We start from the raw sequence: 21,692 nt of genomic DNA, 5'->3' as shown, positions 1-21,692 counted from the left end.
TTTGCTGTTTCACTTATGTACGCTCTTAATACACCTAAATATATCGCCCTCCTCAATTGGAAAATATCGATATGGTGGGCACCGTAAGATGTTTTTCTTGATGTTGAGGTTACATAATATATTATAGATTCGTACTATTTGCATAAACAAACCTAATGTGCCACTCCATAATCTAGTCACCTCTTCGCCCTTCCAATAAGTATATCCACTATCCTTTCTGATTTAACTTTAACATAATACCAAAACAATTTGAGATAATGTTAAATCATTAAGAAGGTTCTGGGCGAAATGAGATAAATAGCAATATTTTGATAAAAATCATCAGCAAAAATAAAAATCGGGCCGATCACAAAAATAATATTATCACTACTTTCCGTCCATTAATCCAAGATCTTGCTTCTCTAGTTCCTATGTTCTTAGAATTAGCTTTATGCAATTTTGAGAATATTGTCATCCATCATAACTATTTTGTAATATTCTAGATAATGTCAGTAAAGTCAAAATAAGATATTTCTCTTGTCGGATAATTTTGTTGTTCCGTCGCCAAGGTTACCGATTTAGCGGAATGTACATAAATTAAAATTTTGAATAGGTAGGTATATGGGTAACTTCAAAAACCTTGTGAATTTAAACCAAACAAACACCTCGTCGCCTAAATGCGCGGAACTTGTAACTCCACTTTTGACCTAAAATGAGTTAAATATGCAGTGTTATAGTAAATTTAATTGTCCATCGATCTGTTCATATATTGTAACTCCAAAAAAATATTTAATGTAGCAAAAGCACATTGTTCATTCCTTGTATCTCAGGCTCTGTTATTTGTCAGTTTTCATACCTTGTAACTCCAGTAAATTCATACAAAAAAATCCACGCATGTTGCCTTGTATCAAACTCGATCATTATTTCTGCTTTACATTAAATTTAATTAACCATGGCCCAAGAAAGTGGAAAGCAGTAAGAAGTAAGTCCTCAGAAAGTTTCTGGCGGTCCGCAAATTTTTGGCGTCCAAATGCCTATGCTAAAAATTTCAATAAAATCCTTCAAAACCTGTGCACCTGCAAGTGTTTGAGCATTGTGTTTTTGTTCTTAAAATATTAAATATAAAAATATAAATATAAAAATTTTGTTCTTAAAATATATTAATGGATTACGTGACAAAATCAACTGCGATCGTACGCTATTATATTATAAATAATGTTTTCTTTATGAGTTAGCGGTGCATAAAACGTCTCTGATATGTTCAGTAGTCCGCAAATGTAAAAAAGTTTAGAAACACTGATTTTGACCTTAGGGACAAATAAACATTTTAAACATAGTAGGTATGGGAATTTGAGTCAGAAAGTTGAATACCTGAATTGAAAACTATTTCAGTGTAAGAAATATATAAATGCGAAGTATGCACAGCATACAAAATAAATAATTTAGATAGACTTGTACACCTTGTTCAGCAAGAAAAGAGAAAATACGGCAGAAGTGAAAAGGAATCTGACAAAATTACTGAAAAATATGTGTTTACAATGTACTTACAATGTGTTTCGTTATATCCAAAATCTAATGCCTGGTCCACACCGAAAACAAGTCGCGCGACAACTTGTTAAATTTTACGATAATTATCATAATTGCTTAAGAAATTTTACGATAATTATCATGCTTGTCCTAAAATTTAACAAGTTGTCGCGCGACTTGTTTTCCGTGTGGACCAGGCATAATGTTTCCAGCGCATATTTTAAAACAAAACTTGGCATTCATAATTTTACCCTCTACAACCAAAAACGATTGGTGGTCATTGCTGTGTTTGGATTGAAGTCGAATGTGGGGTTATTACAAATTAGCTTTCTAGTGTAATAAGTCAATTAATTCTTCCTTTTCTACCTCTTTCTGACGACTATAAAACCATTATTCTGTATAGTGATGGAGCTACAAACCAGAAAAATATGTAGTACTCGCTAATGCTTTATTAAATATTGCAATGCCACATAATATCACCACTGTATAATAAAAAATGGAGAAGGACCATACTCAAATTGAGGTTGATCGATGCGCTCAGTAATTGAAGAGATTGAGAAATCAAAAAAAAAATTGTTCATGCTAATTATGTAACTGCGTTTAATGAAGCCAGGAAAAAACCTAAGCATACATGTCACATTTATTTATACGAGTAGCATCATTTTTTTAAAAAAAATAATGTTAAATTTTACAAATCCATACGACCAGGAGGAAAACTAGAAGACAAAGTCGTAACTAATATTCGAGCACTGCAATATAATGGATGGAATTAATGGAAATATTAATTTCAAGCTGTGTTTTAGTGATGAATAAATTAAAGTACCTACTATTATGCAACCGAAATTCTTTGACAGCCTCCCTCAACTATATCAAGAAAGCTTTATAGGCTTAAAATAAAATTAAATAAGTACAAAATACCTTCAGCCATTGAAAGCAAGTATGGAGGCCGATTATCACTAATATAATATACTAATCTGCCATTTGAAAGCTAACTTAAATACACTTTAATTCTGTAAATCTATTTTCGTTCATTTATGCAATGCTTATTTCCCCTATTTATACAATTTTATTTAATTTTCCAACATAATGTAAACAAACTTGGTACTGTTTATTTTAATTCAAACATTGTAACTCTCAGCTCAAATAAAAATGACCAGATTTACGCATTTATAACATTAAAATACTAATAGTGTTTTTTCAAAATTTTCCTAAACCTGTCAATTTTATTTTAAAACAGTTTCTTCTTCCCCCTGTAAAATTGGTCAATATGGAGTTACAAGTTCCGCGCATTTAGGCGACGACCTGATTGAATAGATGCGTTGATCCAAATTTTAGCGAAGGAATCTTCTTTCGGCCTGTCATATCAAAAGAAAAAGTGTCGGTGTCGTATCGGTGTGAGATGCCCGGGGTTCCAGCGGCTAGCTCAGGTGTCCATCGAACCCCGGATTCACAAAAAAAAAGGATTTAGATATGTTGGTAAAATTAAATAAGACACTAAGTCTTTCTCGTGCGGTCTTAGCGTTATATATTTTAATATTTGGTTGGACAACGTTACTTTGTAGTCCTTTACATATTTTGTTTTTACAATTAGTTACGCAAGTCCGTACACGGTTTACAAAGGACGCTTACTGACTTTTTCTTTTTCAAATTCCCCGTACCCACGCCGTCCAGCAAAAAGGACCCTCGTGATTGGCCAAATTTTATCGCGTGATGCTTTTGATTTGACGAATCACGAGGACCACCCCGGCGCAGGCGCGTGGAGATTTTAAAGTTGCCGGCAAGCGCGGCAAAATTTATTATATATGAATACTTATATTTAGTCTTAAAATTATCTCTCTCATCCATCATCATTTATACTTTTTAAATCAAATTAAATTTATCTTAATTACACCTCCGCCCAGTATATGATTTTCACACACCGGACGAAGGCCTTTACTTATGAATAAAAAAAATTACGTAGTTGAGCATTAGATTGATGGGATTAGGATGAGATTAGATGTTTTATGAAGCCGTTTCTAGAGGTCAGGGTTACGTTTCGACTTATGAGTACTAAATGATTATTTTACACCGGGAGAAGCCCGCCTGTATCAGGTGCCAAAATATTTTCACTCACAAGTATCGATCGGTATCGAAAGAAAAGTATCAATAGTGTTACGTATCGGATGAATGTGGTTGCGATTTTTCTTTTTAATATTCTTATTCATAGAGCTCTGAACATCAGAGCCGATTGATACCGGTGAACCGAGAGACTGTAGGTAGAGAGGTAGGTGACTTTGACTGCAGTCACTGTGATGATAATTTGTCATTCAAGGAAGTGCTTAGATAAAGTGACAATATCTTTGACGTTAACTGTGGTACTACCGTTGCGGATGACAGATGACCTTGATCTAAGAAGAGCACTAAATTTTGAAGAGGCTTCTGTTTTATTCAGCTCATAAGTGAGAGTCAGGACACACCTGTTTTCGAAGTCTTCCAGCCATTAAATTTAGTACTCGAGTTGAATATTACGAAATTTCTGCAGGTTTTTGTGAGATTTCTCTTGAGGACACTGGCTTCATCACAACTTTGAAAGACGCTTATTAGGCCACGGTATATGTTCACATAACGAGTATAAAAAGTCGTGATGGAAGGGAAAGTAAATTACACTTTTCTTGGCAGATAATGGATTAAAATTTTTATTTAAGTTTACTAGGTATTTCGTATAAGTTATAGTACAAATTTTATATTACGGCATTTAAATAAAATAAAGGGATTTAACAACGAAAATAAATCTTTTCTTAATAATAATAAAATAAATAAAGATTACTAATAACAGCTGAGGCTCGTATGGCATTCGAAAATTCGCGGTTTATTTAATTCAAACATTCTTCTGTATGAGGAATTTAGTTATGTCGGCATGCTAAAATAAACATGAAATAATCTTCGATTACAAACCAGTTAATTTGTAAAATAGCTGATAATCTCTTTCACTAAACGAGTGTACTTAAATATTAATTTAATATTTTCATCGAATAGATTTAATATGATTGGTGGATGTTAAGATAATTGGATTTAAGATATTTGGTTGATTAATTTTTTTAAGGATATTGAATATTTAATGTCGGCAACACCCTGCGCCCATTCACTTTTGGCTCGGCTTTTCCTTCTCCATTTTCGTATTCCAATTGTTTCAGCGGCGCCGGTTTGACGGCTGAACTTAGTGCTTTCATTGTCGGTATGTTTGTTTATCCTACTGTTATTTAATATATTGTCACATAATTTACCCATCATTTTAAACTGCCTAAAAAAAATTTACAATCCACGTGTAATTATTAAAGTTAAAATCAAATAACGTGCCTGTAAATTTGCGGTTTTTTCTGGTTGACCTTGATTTTTTGTTATTAATAGTGATCAACTTCACTACAGATAATTAACTCGATATAACACGTTACAGAGCTTGTATCCAAACCGACGTTAGTATAATTTTTAACAGATTTGTTTTTAATTTATTCTAAAATGTGAATCTTCCCGTCCTTATTTTTTTATTTTGACATTACGTGCTGCGCCTAAAATACTATTTTCCTTTCAACTATTTCGGTTTTCGATAGATAAAATGACTAAATGCTAAAATACACTCTTTACATTATAAAAGAACATTCATTATTTTGAAATTTTCATTAAAATCGACGCTTTACACTTATAATAATTATGAAGGCTCGTAACCTAGTTAAAACGTGCCGTATCTGACAGCTTATTGTTACCATTAGTGATGGGGCTTCAAACATTACACTAGTGATTCGTAATTTAATATCATTGCCGCTGATTTTTATGATCGATTCGCGGTAATTAAAAACCCATTTGTAACCAAACTTAAAATGAACGTGACAACATAATTGAGACACCAACAGTTACACTATATCTTTTAATACATTTTGTACAATAATGGTGTTATTTTAGTTGAACAATATGCATAATCATATTACTAACTTGATCATAACAGTTTATTTCAAAATAGCACGATGTTTTTTTTATTAAATTTGTTCGGTACCTACTGAAATTACAGATTACCTTGCTTTTCAAAAAAAATGTACCTATGTATAATTTATTTTGTTCCGCGACGGTGATTGTAGTTGTGATTAATCCCATCCTAGTACCGGTCAGCCGGTATCATTTTCAAATCGGTCGATGACGAAAAATTACATCATAATCGCGAAATGAGTATGATTCGCAGTCAGCTACCGGCTGCCGTATTCCAATGAATCAATCAGGTTTCGAGACAATAATTCTGCTGATTCATTCATTACGAAATACGAATCTTGGACACGTAAAAAGATCTTTCGTGCAACCTTGATACGCGCGTTAAGAATGTCGTAGTTTTTTTGTTTACTCGTACAATTGCCTTCAAATTCGCAATTATTTTATAAACTGTACGCAGTTGTTAGTTTATTTCGCGTAACATTTCGAATAGCTCTTTGAGTTGATGGATTAATTTTAGACATCAGTGAGTCATTTTTATCCTGTTCGATTCATAAAAATGTATGTCGTTAAATTTACCAACGGCAAATTGAATTGCACGCATTCCATTTACTATTACGTGCCAACAAGAATAATAATATATTACACACACTTGTAATTTTCCTAGATTCAATGTGATTGCGTTAAAATGTGTTGGCTGCTTATGTAGCAAACTATATTGATCGTTTTAACGGACATGGCTAACCACTATTGTTCTATTTGATTCGATTCTTTTTTTGAAAGCAACTGATTAGGAATATTGATTTTATTTTAACCACAGACATACATAATTAAATGTATGTTGGCATTCATATCAGGGGTTGAAAACATTTTTTTAAATGTTCCCTTGCAACGGTGTGTTATCTGAGTCTGCTAGTATCTTGGGCTTCGGTAATAATTCGTCTTATCATAAATCTATTAATTGTCCACCAGACATAGCACCACTGCTATGTCAGTGATTCTCAACCGGTGGGCCAAAGTGGAGAGCCACTAAGCTGGATTTATTTTTAAAGTTTTTTTCTAAGTATAACATTATCCCTATTTAATCAATAATATTGTTGGCTTGTTTTCATATTTTTGTTGTGAAATTGATTGTTATTTGTGAATTTAACTTATTCACTACACCGCTTCACAGATTTAGAGGCGCATGCATGTAATCCCTAACCGCATTGAAGGTAATCAGTGGTTGAAAGTCCTAATAAGAAAGCTATAAAAAATGTATACGTCACTATCGGTGTACAGGCGTGTGTGTGAGAAAATACAAATGGAAAATATCTTACCATAATGGTTGTATTGTAAATTGGCTAATTGTGCCGCAGAGGTGGACACGAGCTTTTATGTTTTTTTTTTACGAAAAAAGTTTATTCTATGTAGACAATTATAATAAATACCTTTTTCTGTCGGCGCATCGGCTTTTCGATCCAATAATCGTTAATTGAAAATTTGAAATTGCCAATTCTTAGAAAACTTCAGGCCGAGCGTGGTGGTTTTCCACCTCCACGCTTGTGCTGCCTGGAAATGGTGATAATCCTTATTTCTTCTCTTGGTGCCATCTTCTATCGAAGGTTGACGACCAACTTGTAGTATATCTCCCTATCGTAGGCTAATCTTATCAGTTCCCCAACACCTTCGGACTTCAACACTTACGGAGAATCTTCTTTTATGTACGCTTCTGCTGCCCTCTATCTTCTCTTCCTTATGGTTTGGAGTATATCATACTTCTCATTACGGAAAAAATGGCCGAAGTATGCTGCTTTTCTGCGCTTAATTGTAGTTATAAGTTCTCTTGTCTTATTGGCTCATTTAAAAAACCCCTTATTAGTAATGTTATCATCAGGATATCTTCATGGTACGCCGATACAGCCACATCTCGAAAGCCTCCAGTCTTCTTATTGTCCCTTCATCGACTGTCCATAGCTGTGATGCTCGATCGCGGAAAAGATGTTTCATTATTTCAAAAGTGCGCCTTGTCATATTAATCCTGATTTTAATCTTACAACTGTCTAGTGTTTACTCTATGGCATCGTCGAACAAACCTAAAATGCAAAAGTAATATGTTGCCATCGACGCCGAAATTTACATCAGATTGAAATAATACAATGCTATTTTTATGACTGCAACCTGTCTTGTCCCAGCCTTAAACTGAAAGACCTGATAATCGGTGCGAGTCAGTGGCTTGCAGTGGCGAAGGGTGGAGGTAGGCTGTTAAGATCCGCACAAAAATAGTGCACATCAAACTTTCTTAGCCATACGTATTTATATTTATTGAACTAAGACTACAATTTACAGATGTTGTAGGTTAGTTTTTAAAAATCAATTAAGCCCTGCCTAACCAAACCCAGCGCTCGGAATGGAGCGGAACGCCCCGGAGCGCCGTTCCTGTTCGTGGGATTCTTAAGGATGGCGTTCCTGTTCGTTAAAACCTCGAAAATGGCGTACCCGTTCGTTAAATATCCGACGGACAGCGAGTCGTCTAGTAAAATCCTCAAGCGTTATACTTAATATTATTACGTTCCGGGTTAGATTTAAAATTTACGAAAATGAATTGATAGGTACAAAGGTACAAAAACATAAATATTTTTTTTATTAAAAAATAATTTTACTGGTTTAGAACCACTGGATTTTCTATGACCCGTACATAATTTACTTAAGTTTTTTTGAAATAGTGATAGAGTAAGTGTAAGACAGCGTATTTGAGAAATAACCTTTTTTCAAGACAATACTTTTTTCAACGAATTTGGCCTTGAATGCACCAATAGACATATTACTCTTTTGCGTCAATGGTGATAAAACAATAAAATTGTATACAAAGAAATGCACTGGGGTAAGTAAGATTTATTGCATTGTCCTATGGGACAATAATGTATTTTGAAAAAAAAGGTTTTTATGATTGTAAGGAAATGTTGGAAGCTATTTTACATTGGAATGTAGATTTACTGTATTATTAATTTATAAAACGAGACACTTACTTTTTTGCAAGTTCAAACATATTATTTTAATACAGTTAAGGTTAAGTTACATGCCTAAATATAGTGAGTTAATAACGTAATAGTTATAATGCACACTGGAACTTTTAAATTTTTAAATGAAACACATTCAATACATATATTATCTTTACTGCAGTGGTAGGCAATTGTTTTTTGTAATGAAACTTTAAATTTTGTATCGAGACAACCATAATTGGCCGAATTGTCCATTTATCATATTATTATGTTAGCGAAATTTACATGGGTTTGACGCGTTCATAGTTTTTGTATTTCATAATGCAATCGAGGTCGTTCATTGGTCGTTTATCAATATTAAGTTGTATGCAGCCAATGATAAGCGTTTTCATCAGAGGAAGCGACAAAATTAGACTCCTTATTTTTCCAAATTTAATAATTTTGAGTTGTGTTTTTTATCTTCTATCATATATTTTTATTGTTTTAATTTTATATGGATATTTTTCGGGTTGAATGAACTGTGTTTTTGATGGTTAAACTAATATTATAATAGATTTAATAACTTAAATCAAATAATTCCATAATTAATATAGATACATATTCGTGAACATCGTATGCATGTTAAAAAAAATTGTATTGTTTAAGGTACAATACGAAATAAAAATATTTAAATAAATCAATCAGAATCCAATAGGATAAATATATGAAAAATTTCCCTGTATATAACAATTTCTATAACATTGGAAACCTATTAGAATAAATTATCCTACATGTCCACATGATGTAAATATTTTTTTTCTAATAATATGTACCTACACTTCTGAGGTTGTTTAAAATGATTCATATTTAATAAATAATGCTACATTTGTAAATCTTGCGTATTACATACTTTTTAAATTAATTTATTTAAAACCATGCCCTTGCTTTTTCGTATACGATGGATTTTGATTTGATTAAAAAATAGTTTACCATAATCAAAATATTTCGAATTTACGAAAAATCAGAGCTTTGAAAAAAGCGGCATGTATTTTGTTTAAACCGAAGAATCTTCACTCATATTTCTATCCACTCTTAGTTGCATATTTTTATTCAAACTACTAACGAAACCAATGGGAAATTGTGATTAGTTTGTCTATTGTTTCGTGTATTTTAATAATGTTTCCCACTCCAATTAGATTCATATACGTTTAGTTATTTATATTTGTATAATTATTAATGTATTTTTTAGAAAACGATTTCGTAAACTAAAATGACTCTATATTTGTATGTTACCACTAATTGTTATAGCCGATAGCGTATTGGGCGAAGATGATGATAAAAAAAGTACATCATGTAAAAGTAAAAGATATTTTTATATTACAGATATTATTATATCTAATATCACACATTTTTGGAAAATTGTCGAGCGTTCCTGTTCGTGAAATTTTCCATTTCGAGCACTGACCAAACCATAATAGTATTGGTATATTTAGGGTGATAAGACAAAATTGTGCACACATTTTCATTCATACCTATTCGTTTTCGTTGAATTAAGAATACATATTACACATATTGTTGGTTCATTTTTTAAATTCATTAAGCCCTGTCTAAACCAAACTATAATAGATAAAAAATATTATTCTGTCTATAAAATATCCAAAGTTACGTATCATTTAATTGCATAATTTTAGATATTTTATAGATAGACGAGGATTTTTTGACCATTGTCTAATATGGCTTGGTTTTCGCAAGGTTTAATTGAATTTTTAAAACTAACATACACCATCTGTAAATTGTTGTATTATTTCAATGAAAACAAATACGTTTTATATAAACAAAGTTTCGTGTGCAATATTTATGGCGGATATTAACAGCTTACCTCCACCCTTCGCCACTGGTGGTTTGTTCCGTGTAATTTAGCCAATTGGAAGTAAAATATATTATAACAATTCATTGTTGTAATGTTACTTGAAAACACACCCCTTTGCCATGGCCCTCCAAATTTTTCCCACTGAATTATTGACCGAGACTTATTAACCTTTCCCTTACCATGGTAAAAAAATTACGCCCGTTCCCATGCCGTCCACTCAGTGTCCCGCTAGAAATTTGGCATTTTAAGGCATTTTAAAAGCTAATTGATTGCTTCAAAAGGTAAAGTATGTTTTTAAATACTATTTAGTCATCGTTTAACATGTTATTCTGTGTATATCACATGCAATTATCTTAATATCGTGTATAATAATCGGACATCGATAAATGTACGTCATAACCAAACCACGGTGTGTCTCGATCTGTTTTAAATGGAACAACGAACACACGCTGTCATTTCACGGAGAGTGGGGATGGCTAATTCATCCGAAGCGGACGAGGGTGTTGTAAGGTAGAATAACACGTGTGCAGGCGTTCGTTATTACGTTCGCCACATAAAATAATAGATACCTAGCATATTATGAAATAATATTGGCTTCGATATATTTTAATGAACACATTAAGTTTTATTGCTTACATTTTGTCCAATATATAGTGGACAAAAACATATATCTAAATATATATCAAACTCAAAATTTTATGAAAACCTTTTTAGGGCTTCTGAAACTAGGCACTTCACTTGAAGAGTTAAAAAATACCAACAACATGACGTGTAATAATAATATGTATTTTATATTTAACGAAAAGAGAAGTATGAATGAAAAAGTGAGCACAAAATTGTAGGATTGCCCAAAGCGTACCGAAACTATTATGGTTTTATTTCGGCCTGGGTTTATCTGATTTTTAAAAACTATATAACACCATATTATGTAAATTATTGTAGTATTAGTTCAATAAAAACAAATAGGTACGTATGACTCACAATGCACTATTTATGTCGGATCTTAACAGTCTACCTCCACACTTCACCACTGAGAAATAATATAATAGTATATTATTATGTATATACCTACATCAGATTGAGTATGATAATATTTATTTATATAATAATATTATTTGGTAAGTACTTATGAAATTAGAATGATTCAGTAATCTTAATATGAATTTCTTGTACCTACATACAATCCACCGATATTATGGACATATTATTATATATAGTTAATAATAATATATAATATTATAACACAATATCATGTAAACACAACAGGTTCACTATGATTATTTATTTACATATTAGGTATGTAAGTAGGTACATACTTTATAATTTTATTATTGGTACTTGTAAAATTAAAAAATAAAAATGCTGCAAACACTATAAAATATAATTAAAAAATAAAAATGCTGCAAACACTATAAAATATTTTTTGCAACTGTGTGTCTACTTCATAAACAAAAGAAACTCCACGTGTACTACCTAGTTGCACTTAAATTGCATTTGCTGACTCATTATTATTTTCGGATGAAAGCTATTATTAGTGATTTACGACGACAATACAATTTATTACGGTTCAACCATGGACCAACAAAATAATGTCTCATTTATAATCTTTTATAATTAAAAAAAACTAATATAGGTAGGTATTAGTAATATCGTCAAAAAAAGGATATTTTAGAATATCGTATTAACCGCACCGCACCGCAATTTACAAAGCTACAGTTAACTATAGATACAAATATATTATTATTGATGCTAGTCATTAGAACATACCTACATTTTCTGTAGCTGTCTGATTTCAATGCAGGTATTTATTTAAACGGGTTTAATATTTGGGTTTGAATACAACATTTGAATGGGTAGGTACATCAATATTATGAAATTTATCGCATTGTATTATTTTCCTAAAATTCTAAAACAGAATGAAATAATATTACCCTTGCCAATATTTAACATATTGCATTGCCTAATATGATAATAGTATAAACATGTAGAACATGTGAATACGCCACGCCACATGCTGTGCTGTTTTTATTTAGCCCGCTCGAGAATTTTTTTCAATTGCCTATGTCCCACAAACTGATGTAATCTTTACAAACCTTGTAGCAAGGGTCTGTATTCTAAATCCGGGAAAAAAGGTTTTATGACTTGACTAGACAATGGTCAATAGCATTGGATCCTTTTCGTTAATTGTTTATGAATAAACGCCACATGTAGCGAAGTTAACACGGTAAAATGAACACTAATAACATTGCGTTAAGGGTTGCTTTGGCGTTTATCGTCAGATGTATTTGAACAATGTATACTTCAAGGTTCGATATATTATGGGAGGCTATAACTGATTGCATTATTCACAGAATTATGTTGAACAAAGACATACATTTCTATCTCTGACTAACAAATGACATTTTAAAATAGTGTCTCATGTTTACATTACTATTATGCGCGTTTCTCTAACGTATATCTTTCTAGATAGCCCTATCACTGTCTTATCAAAATATTGATTAGACTTTCGAAAAATGATTAATTTTACATATAAAACATTCAATTCAACCACCTATATATTTTTCTTTTTATGCCTAAATATTTTATCTACAAATAGCTAAAAGTAGACGTTTATATACATAATAATAAGTGGGGTATCTATGATTTAAGGTCATTTCTAAACTGCGAGACCATCGTGGCAACGGGAGTGTTAATAATTCAATTGGTTGTTTTGTTGTATGAATACAGTGTCCCTTAAACTGCGGTACTCGAAAGATTTGAAGGGAGTGTGCAGTTAAACTTTTTTTTTTTAAACTATTTAGTCTATTAAATAGAGGCAAAACGAGTGCTATGTGACTTCATAGTCATACGCTTAACAACAACCAAGACTGGTGACTTATCATCAACTCATAAATTACGTAAATTACGAGTGTTTACTAACTGTTCTGTAATTACAGTATTTTTTTTTAATTCAAGATATAAGAATGGTTTATTTTGATAAACATCAAATATACATGGAAGAAATCCTTGAAAATAAGTTAGAGCAAATGATTATAATTATATGAAAGATTTTTTTCTAATATGATAATATGTTTCTGAGGTCAAAATTATTTTCCTTCAATAATTGTGTCACTAAATTTCAAAACCCACTATAACACTTTTTCATTATTTTGGGAAAATCTTTATAAACTTTTTGAACTAAAAAGGTTTTTGAATGTTACAAGTAATGTTATAGTGGAAATTGATAGATGTATTGATTTTGTTTCATAAATGACAGTCAATCGTAGCGGACTTAAAAAGAGGCGATAAAATTTTCATGTAGAGATTTTAAAAACGAATCCATATATATCTTAATTATTTCAAAAAAGTGTGAAAGCGGGTTTTGAAATTTAGCGTCACAATTGTAGTAATTGTATTATATTAATTTATAGTCAGGAATATTATAATGTTGAAAATCGGACGAGTACCTAAAAAATTATATTTATATTATCATATTCACATGGATGAAAAAACCTTTTCCATACATAACATTTTAAGTTGGTAACTCAGAAGACCCAAAAAAACAAAATAGGTAAATTTTCAAATTTAATAACATGCAAGTCTGGGAAACACTATTTCAATACATTAGCCCGAAAGTAATGTCCATTTTTGACAACTCCCCTCTCAGTAACCTCTAAAACTTCTCCCCTTACCACACCTGTCTGCATGTTTGTTTAAATGGGGCAGTGATATCATCTATTTTTATACAGAACTTGTGAATTAAACGGAAAATTGATGGGGTGACATTATCACTACAGAACGGTGGTCACTCACTCATTTCCTAATGCAGTGGTGTTCAACCTTCAGAAGTGGTATATCAAAGGGATCCATTTATAATATAAATTCCATGAAAGGAACAAAGTTATGTTGAAAAGATGACTGTTTATGTAAATTTAAATGATCTGCCACTCCTATAATTTTATTTTTACATTTTGTAATGAAATTTAAAAGTGATTTTCTTATTTTAATTTTTTAAAATTCCAAGTTACTGGATTTGTTGCTGAACTTTGTTTTTAACATTCTTAGATAATATTTTTTTTCAATTCCTTAACTTAAATTTGTAACAAAAAAAAAACAGTTTTTTGCGAATAAATTTTTTGTTTAATTGTCAATTAAGTACTCAAATAAGTCATAAAATAAATAGTTACATGTAAATTGTACGTAGAACATTTCACCGTAGCATAGTTCGCCGTGAGCTTTCTTATCGAAAAGAGACGTCCGTATACTATACGGTCTCCAATTTTATTAGATTCAATATGAACATTAATTCAATTTTTATAGTTGATTTTGGCAAAATTCATGAATTCATGAATGAAAACCTAACCTAACAAATAATTCAGTATATTGACTATTTTCACAATTTGTTTGCTGCTGGCTTCCTGTGAACTTGTAAAGTGTAAACCGACAAGAACCGTATTTTATTTAGACATGTATTTTATGTCAGTACTATACGATCCAAAGAGGTTGGACAGTCTTTAAGGCTATACTTCAGTTGAGGCATGGTCTAAAAAGATCATGACTAGGTTATGTGCGGATTGTGCAAATGACGCGAGCCGAATGAAATATAATTTGTCATAAAAACTCAACACGCGTCCATTTAATGTTATGTTATTGTTATATTAGTAATAATAATAGTGTATTCATTGACATATTTTCTTTTTCAAGTAAATGGGTAACGTTTTTTAGTCATCTTTACACGATTTAAGAATATATTCCTCCGACGCCATCACAAAACAAATTGATGTGCTTACACACCTCGACTGTCGGTCGCCAATTGGGGACGAGTGAAAAATTTCGTCCCACCTACTGTTGAAAATTATTTGCTGTTTTACTATGTATGCTCTTAATATACGGTTATATATTTCCGATACAACATTTTACGGTGAAGTGTGTTACGGCGAACTGCATACATACAAGTTTCTAAACACGAAAATATATACAATTTCGAAATCCATTTCCTTTTCCCTCCGTTATATTATTACAATGTACCAATGGCGAAAGGAGGAGGTTGGCTGTTAGCATCCGATCCAACTTAAATAGTGCACACTAAACGTTGTCAGTCGAAACGTATTTTTTTCAAATTGAACTAAGACTACAATGTGAAGATAGTGTTAGATTTTTAAATTCAATTAAACCCTGCCTAATCCAAGCCATTGTAGATTATAGTAAAAAAATATTCGTTTATAGAATATCTAAAAATACACCATTAAACCATATATAATTTTAGATATTTTATAGATAGAAGAATATTTTTTATCGAATGTGGTTTCGTTTAAGCAGGGCTGAATGAATGATTTTATAAAATTAACCGACACCATCGTATTGTATTCTTAATTCAACGAAAACAAATTAATGTGACTGAAAAAATGTGCACTATTTTTGTTGGATCTCTCATAGCATAACTAAACTATTATGGTTTACTTTAGACAAGGTTTAATTAAATTTTAAAAATTAACCGGCACTATCTGCAAATTGTATTCTTAGTTCAATGAATATGACTGACAAACCCCTTTTACAAATGAGAGGCCCTGTGTGACAGGGACTGAGTCCACAATACCTTTTCACGAACGCGAACGCATGGAGAACAAATCGTCGGTCCCTATTAAAAAAGTCGGATCTGAAATTTTGTCATTTTCGGATTATTACGTCAAAGTTATTGAAACACTTTAAACATTTATACCACAATCACAATTTTTTTTGTTTGTTTGAAAAATTTCGAGATAATCAAGTTAAAAATGACGGATCTACCGAGAGTGTCCGAATAACAATGTCGGTTCTTACCAACCGACATTGTTGACTGGGCGTGGGTGAGCAAGATGCGTCGGATCTGATAGTTGCTGCTATGTTCACCGGACAGACGGATGTTTTTATAAACGTTTAGAAAAGTTTCTATAACCCGTATTTTTATTCATTAAGGCAAGCAATAGGTCACAAAGGATATTTCATGAAACATCTTTGATTGCTCGTACTGAAAAATAACATTTTGCAGATCCGACTTTTTATAGGGACCCACAAAATTATGTACAACCATATTTTTTTTTTACAAATACTTTAAATGCTAATTTACACATATACATGAATCACGTAAAACTTTACTATTCTTAACTGAATTGAAGCTATTTGTTGGTTATGAGACAACCAGAAGCTGGTTTCATCCTGATCGCCGAAGGGGGTTACTTTTGTTGGTGTCAGTCACAGAACAGATTGATAGGAAATACGAAATCGAATTGCCATCGACCAAGACTTTGACAGCAGTTTTTGACTCGACCCAAATATTCCCAATAGTGAATGTGCATTGCGTTTACGTAAACTTTAATACATAAACATTCTTTACTTCTATCCCATATTTCTTCACACTCGAGAATTGTACCTTCTTACAACTACATCCAGAAGGTCATTACCTTTTTTGATTTGATTGATTTGTGTTCCCTTTTATCAGTATATTATAATAATATGTGTAAACAGCTCATTTCGTTATAGTGTTCATTATTTATATTATAATTATGTTGTATTACAAAAACAAGTATTGCAATTAACAGATAAGATAGCTGTGGTTGTGGCAATTTTTCTCTTAAATTATATCATGTTCAGGTGTTATTTTTTTGGTTGTTATCTTTTCTCGACATGGCCACTTATAACCAAATTATATGAAGTGCATTACTATTATTATAATTCCCATACTCTATGAGTTCAGATTACTGTGACATGGCTTTTGGTGAGCTGAAGCACATTTTTTTTTAAATTAATGCAGACTATACTCAATCTAATTTAAATACCATAGTATTCCAAACCAACTTTGGTTGGGTTAGGTCAGGTTAGTATATACCAGTGGCGAAGGGCGGAGGTAGGGCGTTACTTTGTCAGTAATTCGTATTTGTTTATTATTTATTGAACAAAGACTACAATTTACAGATGGTGTTGGTTAGTTTTTAAAAATTAATTAGACCTTGTATAAACCAAACCATTATAGTTTTGGTATGTTATGGGCGATTCGACAAAATACTGCACACTTTTTCATTCATACTTTTTTTGTTTTCGTTGAATTAAGGGTGTACACTGCTATGTACGTATTTCTCAATGTTTTACGTGATCATTTATCTTAGAAATAATTGTCAATGTATTGCTTTTTGCCATCCGAAGATACATGAATACGCACAATGAAAAATAAACTGATGGCATTTCCAATTTGGCTAAATGATGTCTTACAGCGGATAGACTGTATAATACTTATTTTCATTTCTGACATTTAAATTAAATACATACCTATTATATTTACAAAAACAACTCCATACATCCATTACGAATGACGATTTTTCATCTATGGTAGTGGCTCCTTGTCTTTTCTGCGCCGAATAATGCAGTCCTGTCGGTGGTTTCTAAATGGCAACACCAAATCGTCCTAAACCCCTCAGCCACATTCTCTCGTAGGTGTGCGCACACAATTGTAACAGCTTGTCCGCACAAATCTTTGCAAACTTCACATATAGAAATTTTGTAGCAAGCATTGTGCGATACCAGATTTTCGACAAACAGACGTAAACAATGACAAAGATTTTATTACTTCCACAACATTTTGCACATTCATCACGGCTCATTTCTCACAAAGACAGTTTTGGTTTGAAGAGAAGTAAAAACCCGTTATCCCTTCATTTATTGTGTAAATGAGAAATAATCATTGTTGCCATCATTTCTGAATGCTAGTGAAATATAAATATGTATTAGTTGACACCTACTGGGCCATGGATCGATAAGTCTGATCGGAAAATCAAAATTGGTTAAAAATATTACGCAATTTACATAAAAATAATTACTTCCATATTACTTTTTTTCGCAGTATAATAATTTGACGAGTTCATTTATTTATGAACAAAAATGGTGAACATTTGCGCACACAATAGAAAAATCAGAGGGGGGAACGTCACCCGTTAGTAGAGCATGATTTTTGCACTGCTTCCCATTGAGAAGACCTTCCAGCCACTTCTATACGATATATGAAAATTCCCCCTTAATCTATTTCATTGTAAAAAGTAATAATTTTACTTATGTCGTTTCATTTCAGATTCAAACCCTCAACTAATCAAAGATGGCCGTTTACCACATCAAGGACGATGATGATTTCCAGGAAAAGCTGAAGGAGGCAGGAACCGTGTTGGTGGTGGTTGACTTTTTCGCCACGTGGTGCGGCCCCTGCAAGACCATCGCTCCCAAACTGGAGGAGCTGGCTGCAGAGTTCAGTGGCTCCCTCATTGTCCTCAAGGTACACCGATTATATTATCTTACAATAGATTTTACCAAAGATTTATTTGTATATGTATATGAAATTGTGAAATTATCTTTGCCTCAGGTGTGGTCTTATGTCAGTTGCTGTAGCTAATCGGAATGTGTGGCGCACAAGCAATTTAGCGTACAAGGGTCCTGAGTTAGTTAGTCAAAAATCTTACAGCGCCATTTTCAGATTTGCTCACCTGCACCTTAACGAACAAAGTTGTAAGTAACCTTACAACTTCAACTTACCTTACCAACCTTACAACTTTGAGGTTGCATTCCAATTGAACAATTTCCTCTTGGGAAGAAGTCATATACATATTTCTTTACTCCGGTTTATGGCTGTTAACTGAAACTCAAAGCAGATTTTAATGATGCGTTTTTTTCTCCTTGCATGCTTCAACAGCTTGCAACAATAATTAAAAAACCAAAACATTGTTACCGACCGTTCTTCTTGCAAAAGCATTCAGCGATGTGCGGGAAAAGTGCGCCAATTTCAAATATTTTTATTGTTTCAATGTTAAGTTACATTTTTTTTCTTTAAAAGTGTTGATGTGGTTTCATAACATTGAATGTTTAAACGATTTATTCTCAAAATTATAGTTTAGCACATTGACATCCCACTTGTAACCAGCTTTACAACTTACTATAGTAGACGTTTATAAATCTAATTAGCTTTCTTTATATCAATTGATTGATTTATATTAATTTATAACAATTATTATTGAAGACATGAGAATGAAAACTATACAAAGACCAAATAGTGAATTTTACAGGAGAGCCTATAAACTGATTTCAAAAATATGTGTGGATCCTATCATTCAAAAAGTGAATGTACGTGATAGTTAAAATGGTTTTGAACATGCTATAATAAAAATAATTAAATATTTGCAGATACATGTTTTTTTATCAATTAAATTGTGTTTGGTCTTTATCCTGTTTTCAATATCAATTTTATTTTTACGGGAGAGCCTATAAACTGATTTAAAAATTTTGTGTGATCCTATCATTCAAAAAGTGAATGTAACATGATAGTTAAAGTGGCTTTGAACATTTTAAAATAAAAATAATTAAATATTTGCAGATACATGTTTTTTTATCAATTAAATTGTGTTTGGTCTTTATCCTGTTTTCAATATCAATTTTATTACTTTATTTTTAAATACTAAGTAAATGAATATTAATTCCGGTTTTTGGCATATTTATTTTCATAAATGTTTTTTTATCACTTATAAGTAAAAATGTTACAAAATATGAGTACCTATCAATAATATTTTTATTCATTTTGGGGATCAACATTTTCGCCGGTTGTTTTTTAGTCTTCCTAGGACAACGAGGAGTACTAATTTCTTCTTCCTCACTTTCTAAAATGTACTGAGAGTCACTATCTTCCATATTCTTGAACATATTTTCACTTTCACTGGACATATTATTAAGAAGACACTTTTGAATTATTGACAAACCGTTTTAAGACTTTTTGGTTTATATCCTGTTCTCATTCACGGATCTTCAATTGTAAACAATGTTATTATTTAGGGACCATAAAATTATCATCATACAATGATTAAAATGTGTGAAATAACACCCAGATTCATAAATATTCTTTCCGGTAGGTTGATGTGGATGAGTGCCCCGACATCACTGAGAAGTATGCCATCACTTCCATGCCCACCTTCTTCATGATCAAGGAGGGCAAGTCATTGGAGAACTTCAGCGGGGCCAACTACCAGAATCTCAGGACGTGCATCCTCAAGCACAAGTGAATCAATACCAACCAATAATGTTCAGCCACATGCCTTTGTCGTGTCTCGCCACCCAAATGTTCCAACTCGTTTACACTTTATATATCTTGTATTGATCATGTTTTGTTAAAATTTGTTTATCGTAAGCTCAAATATATCCTTTTTGCCTTTGAATATAAATTTCTTATATGCATTTCTCTGGATACAATTGTTTGTAATCAGATGAACTAATTATTATGTTTATTATAAACATTTGTATAAAGAGGTATAGATCACTTTAATGCGATCTCGATACTTTAAACAGATATTTGTGGTCTATGTCCATAATGGGGAATTTCGAAAGGTGCCTACACGTTTAGATTGACAATATAATTGGGATTAGTGGGTTGCTATGTTCACAACTCGTAAATTAATTATCCTGTTGTTGCGCTTCACTGTGTGTTTGTGTATTTTACGTTATTGATTATCGATATATACATTTCACCGATTGTACACTCTGCTTCAAATTTAAATATAGTTATTTTCCAATACTACTAATGAATAATGTCTGATATTTCTTGTTTTGTCACTGTCATACATAATAGGTATTTTTTTATGATTTAAATACGTGTGAAGGCTGGAACATTTGGCGTACACGTGTAGTTTTTTATAATTTTGTCACTATTTAAGAATGCATTGTTCAATACGAATCTCAACCTAATAAAAGTTGAATATTTAAATACCAATAGAAGAATTGTTGTTTGGCGTATACGTGTAGTTTTATATAATTTCAGAACGCTTTGTTCAATACGAATCTCAACATAATACAAGTTGAATATTTAAATACCAATAGGAGAATTGTTTTAAACACTGCCTTTCTTGCATAATTGTTTTCACAGAGTTGCATTGCATAATAAATAAATAATATATTTTTAGCATTGTAGTTTATGAATTTGTTTACAGTTGTGAAGGTGTATTTTTAATATGGGAATCTTTTTATAACCAGTTTTATATTACGCATGACGTTTGAGAAAAATGTTTATTTTGCGAATCTCCCTAGACTTTGTTGCTATTATTAAGGATTTTGTAATTGAATATATGTATTAAGAATTGGAAACGTTTCATTCATTGTATTCTTTTGTACCTTTGCACTATACAGCATTTGTTGCGTAATATTTGATTTTTTTTATCACAATAAATGTTACAATTTTTAAAACTCTGGTTTTATTTTATGAAACACAAAATATTCCCACCCAAATCGCAATCACACATTAGAAATGAAGTATTTTCTGATCCATTACTCCATCAACAGTCATTTGTCATTAATTGGCTTAATTAATTCATTAATGGCCGACTGCATAACCGTCTTCCAGGAATGTTGATTCCTATCTCCCTTTG

At 31.8% G+C, this 21,692-nt stretch overlaps 1 protein-coding gene across 3 annotated transcripts; it reads left to right on the top strand.

Moving 5' to 3' along the window:
* The first annotated feature begins 4,661 nt into the window (after positions 1–4,661).
* LOC147066975 (thioredoxin-2-like) lies at positions 4,662–21,510 on the top strand. 3 transcript variants are annotated; one of them, XM_085954606.1, is made up of 3 exons: positions 4,662–4,720; positions 18,368–18,565; positions 20,187–21,510. In XM_085954606.1, exons 2-3 carry the CDS (start codon positions 18,392–18,394, stop codon positions 20,334–20,336), a joined length of 324 nt encoding a protein of 107 aa, XP_085810732.1. In that variant the 5' UTR covers positions 4,662–4,720; positions 18,368–18,391; the 3' UTR covers positions 20,337–21,510. The 3 variants fall into 3 exon arrangements, with proteins under 3 accessions (XP_085810732.1, XP_085810733.1, XP_085810735.1); XM_085954607.1 differs by lacking the exon at positions 4,662–4,720 and adding an exon at positions 5,829–5,986; XM_085954609.1 differs by lacking the exon at positions 4,662–4,720 and adding an exon at positions 5,829–6,021 and having other exon boundaries at positions 18,283–18,565.
* The last annotated feature ends 182 nt before the right edge of the window (positions 21,511–21,692 follow it).

The sequence above is a fragment of the Rhyacophila brunnea genome, unplaced genomic scaffold (genome assembly GCF_057557595.1).
Source record: "Rhyacophila brunnea isolate RB1 unplaced genomic scaffold, BYU_Rbru_1.0 scaffold_4, whole genome shotgun sequence".
In the NCBI taxonomy this organism is placed as follows: domain Eukaryota; kingdom Metazoa; phylum Arthropoda; class Insecta; order Trichoptera; family Rhyacophilidae; genus Rhyacophila; species Rhyacophila brunnea.
Note: the sequence above shows the minus strand (reverse complement) of the source record. Positions and strands in the feature narration are given on the sequence as shown.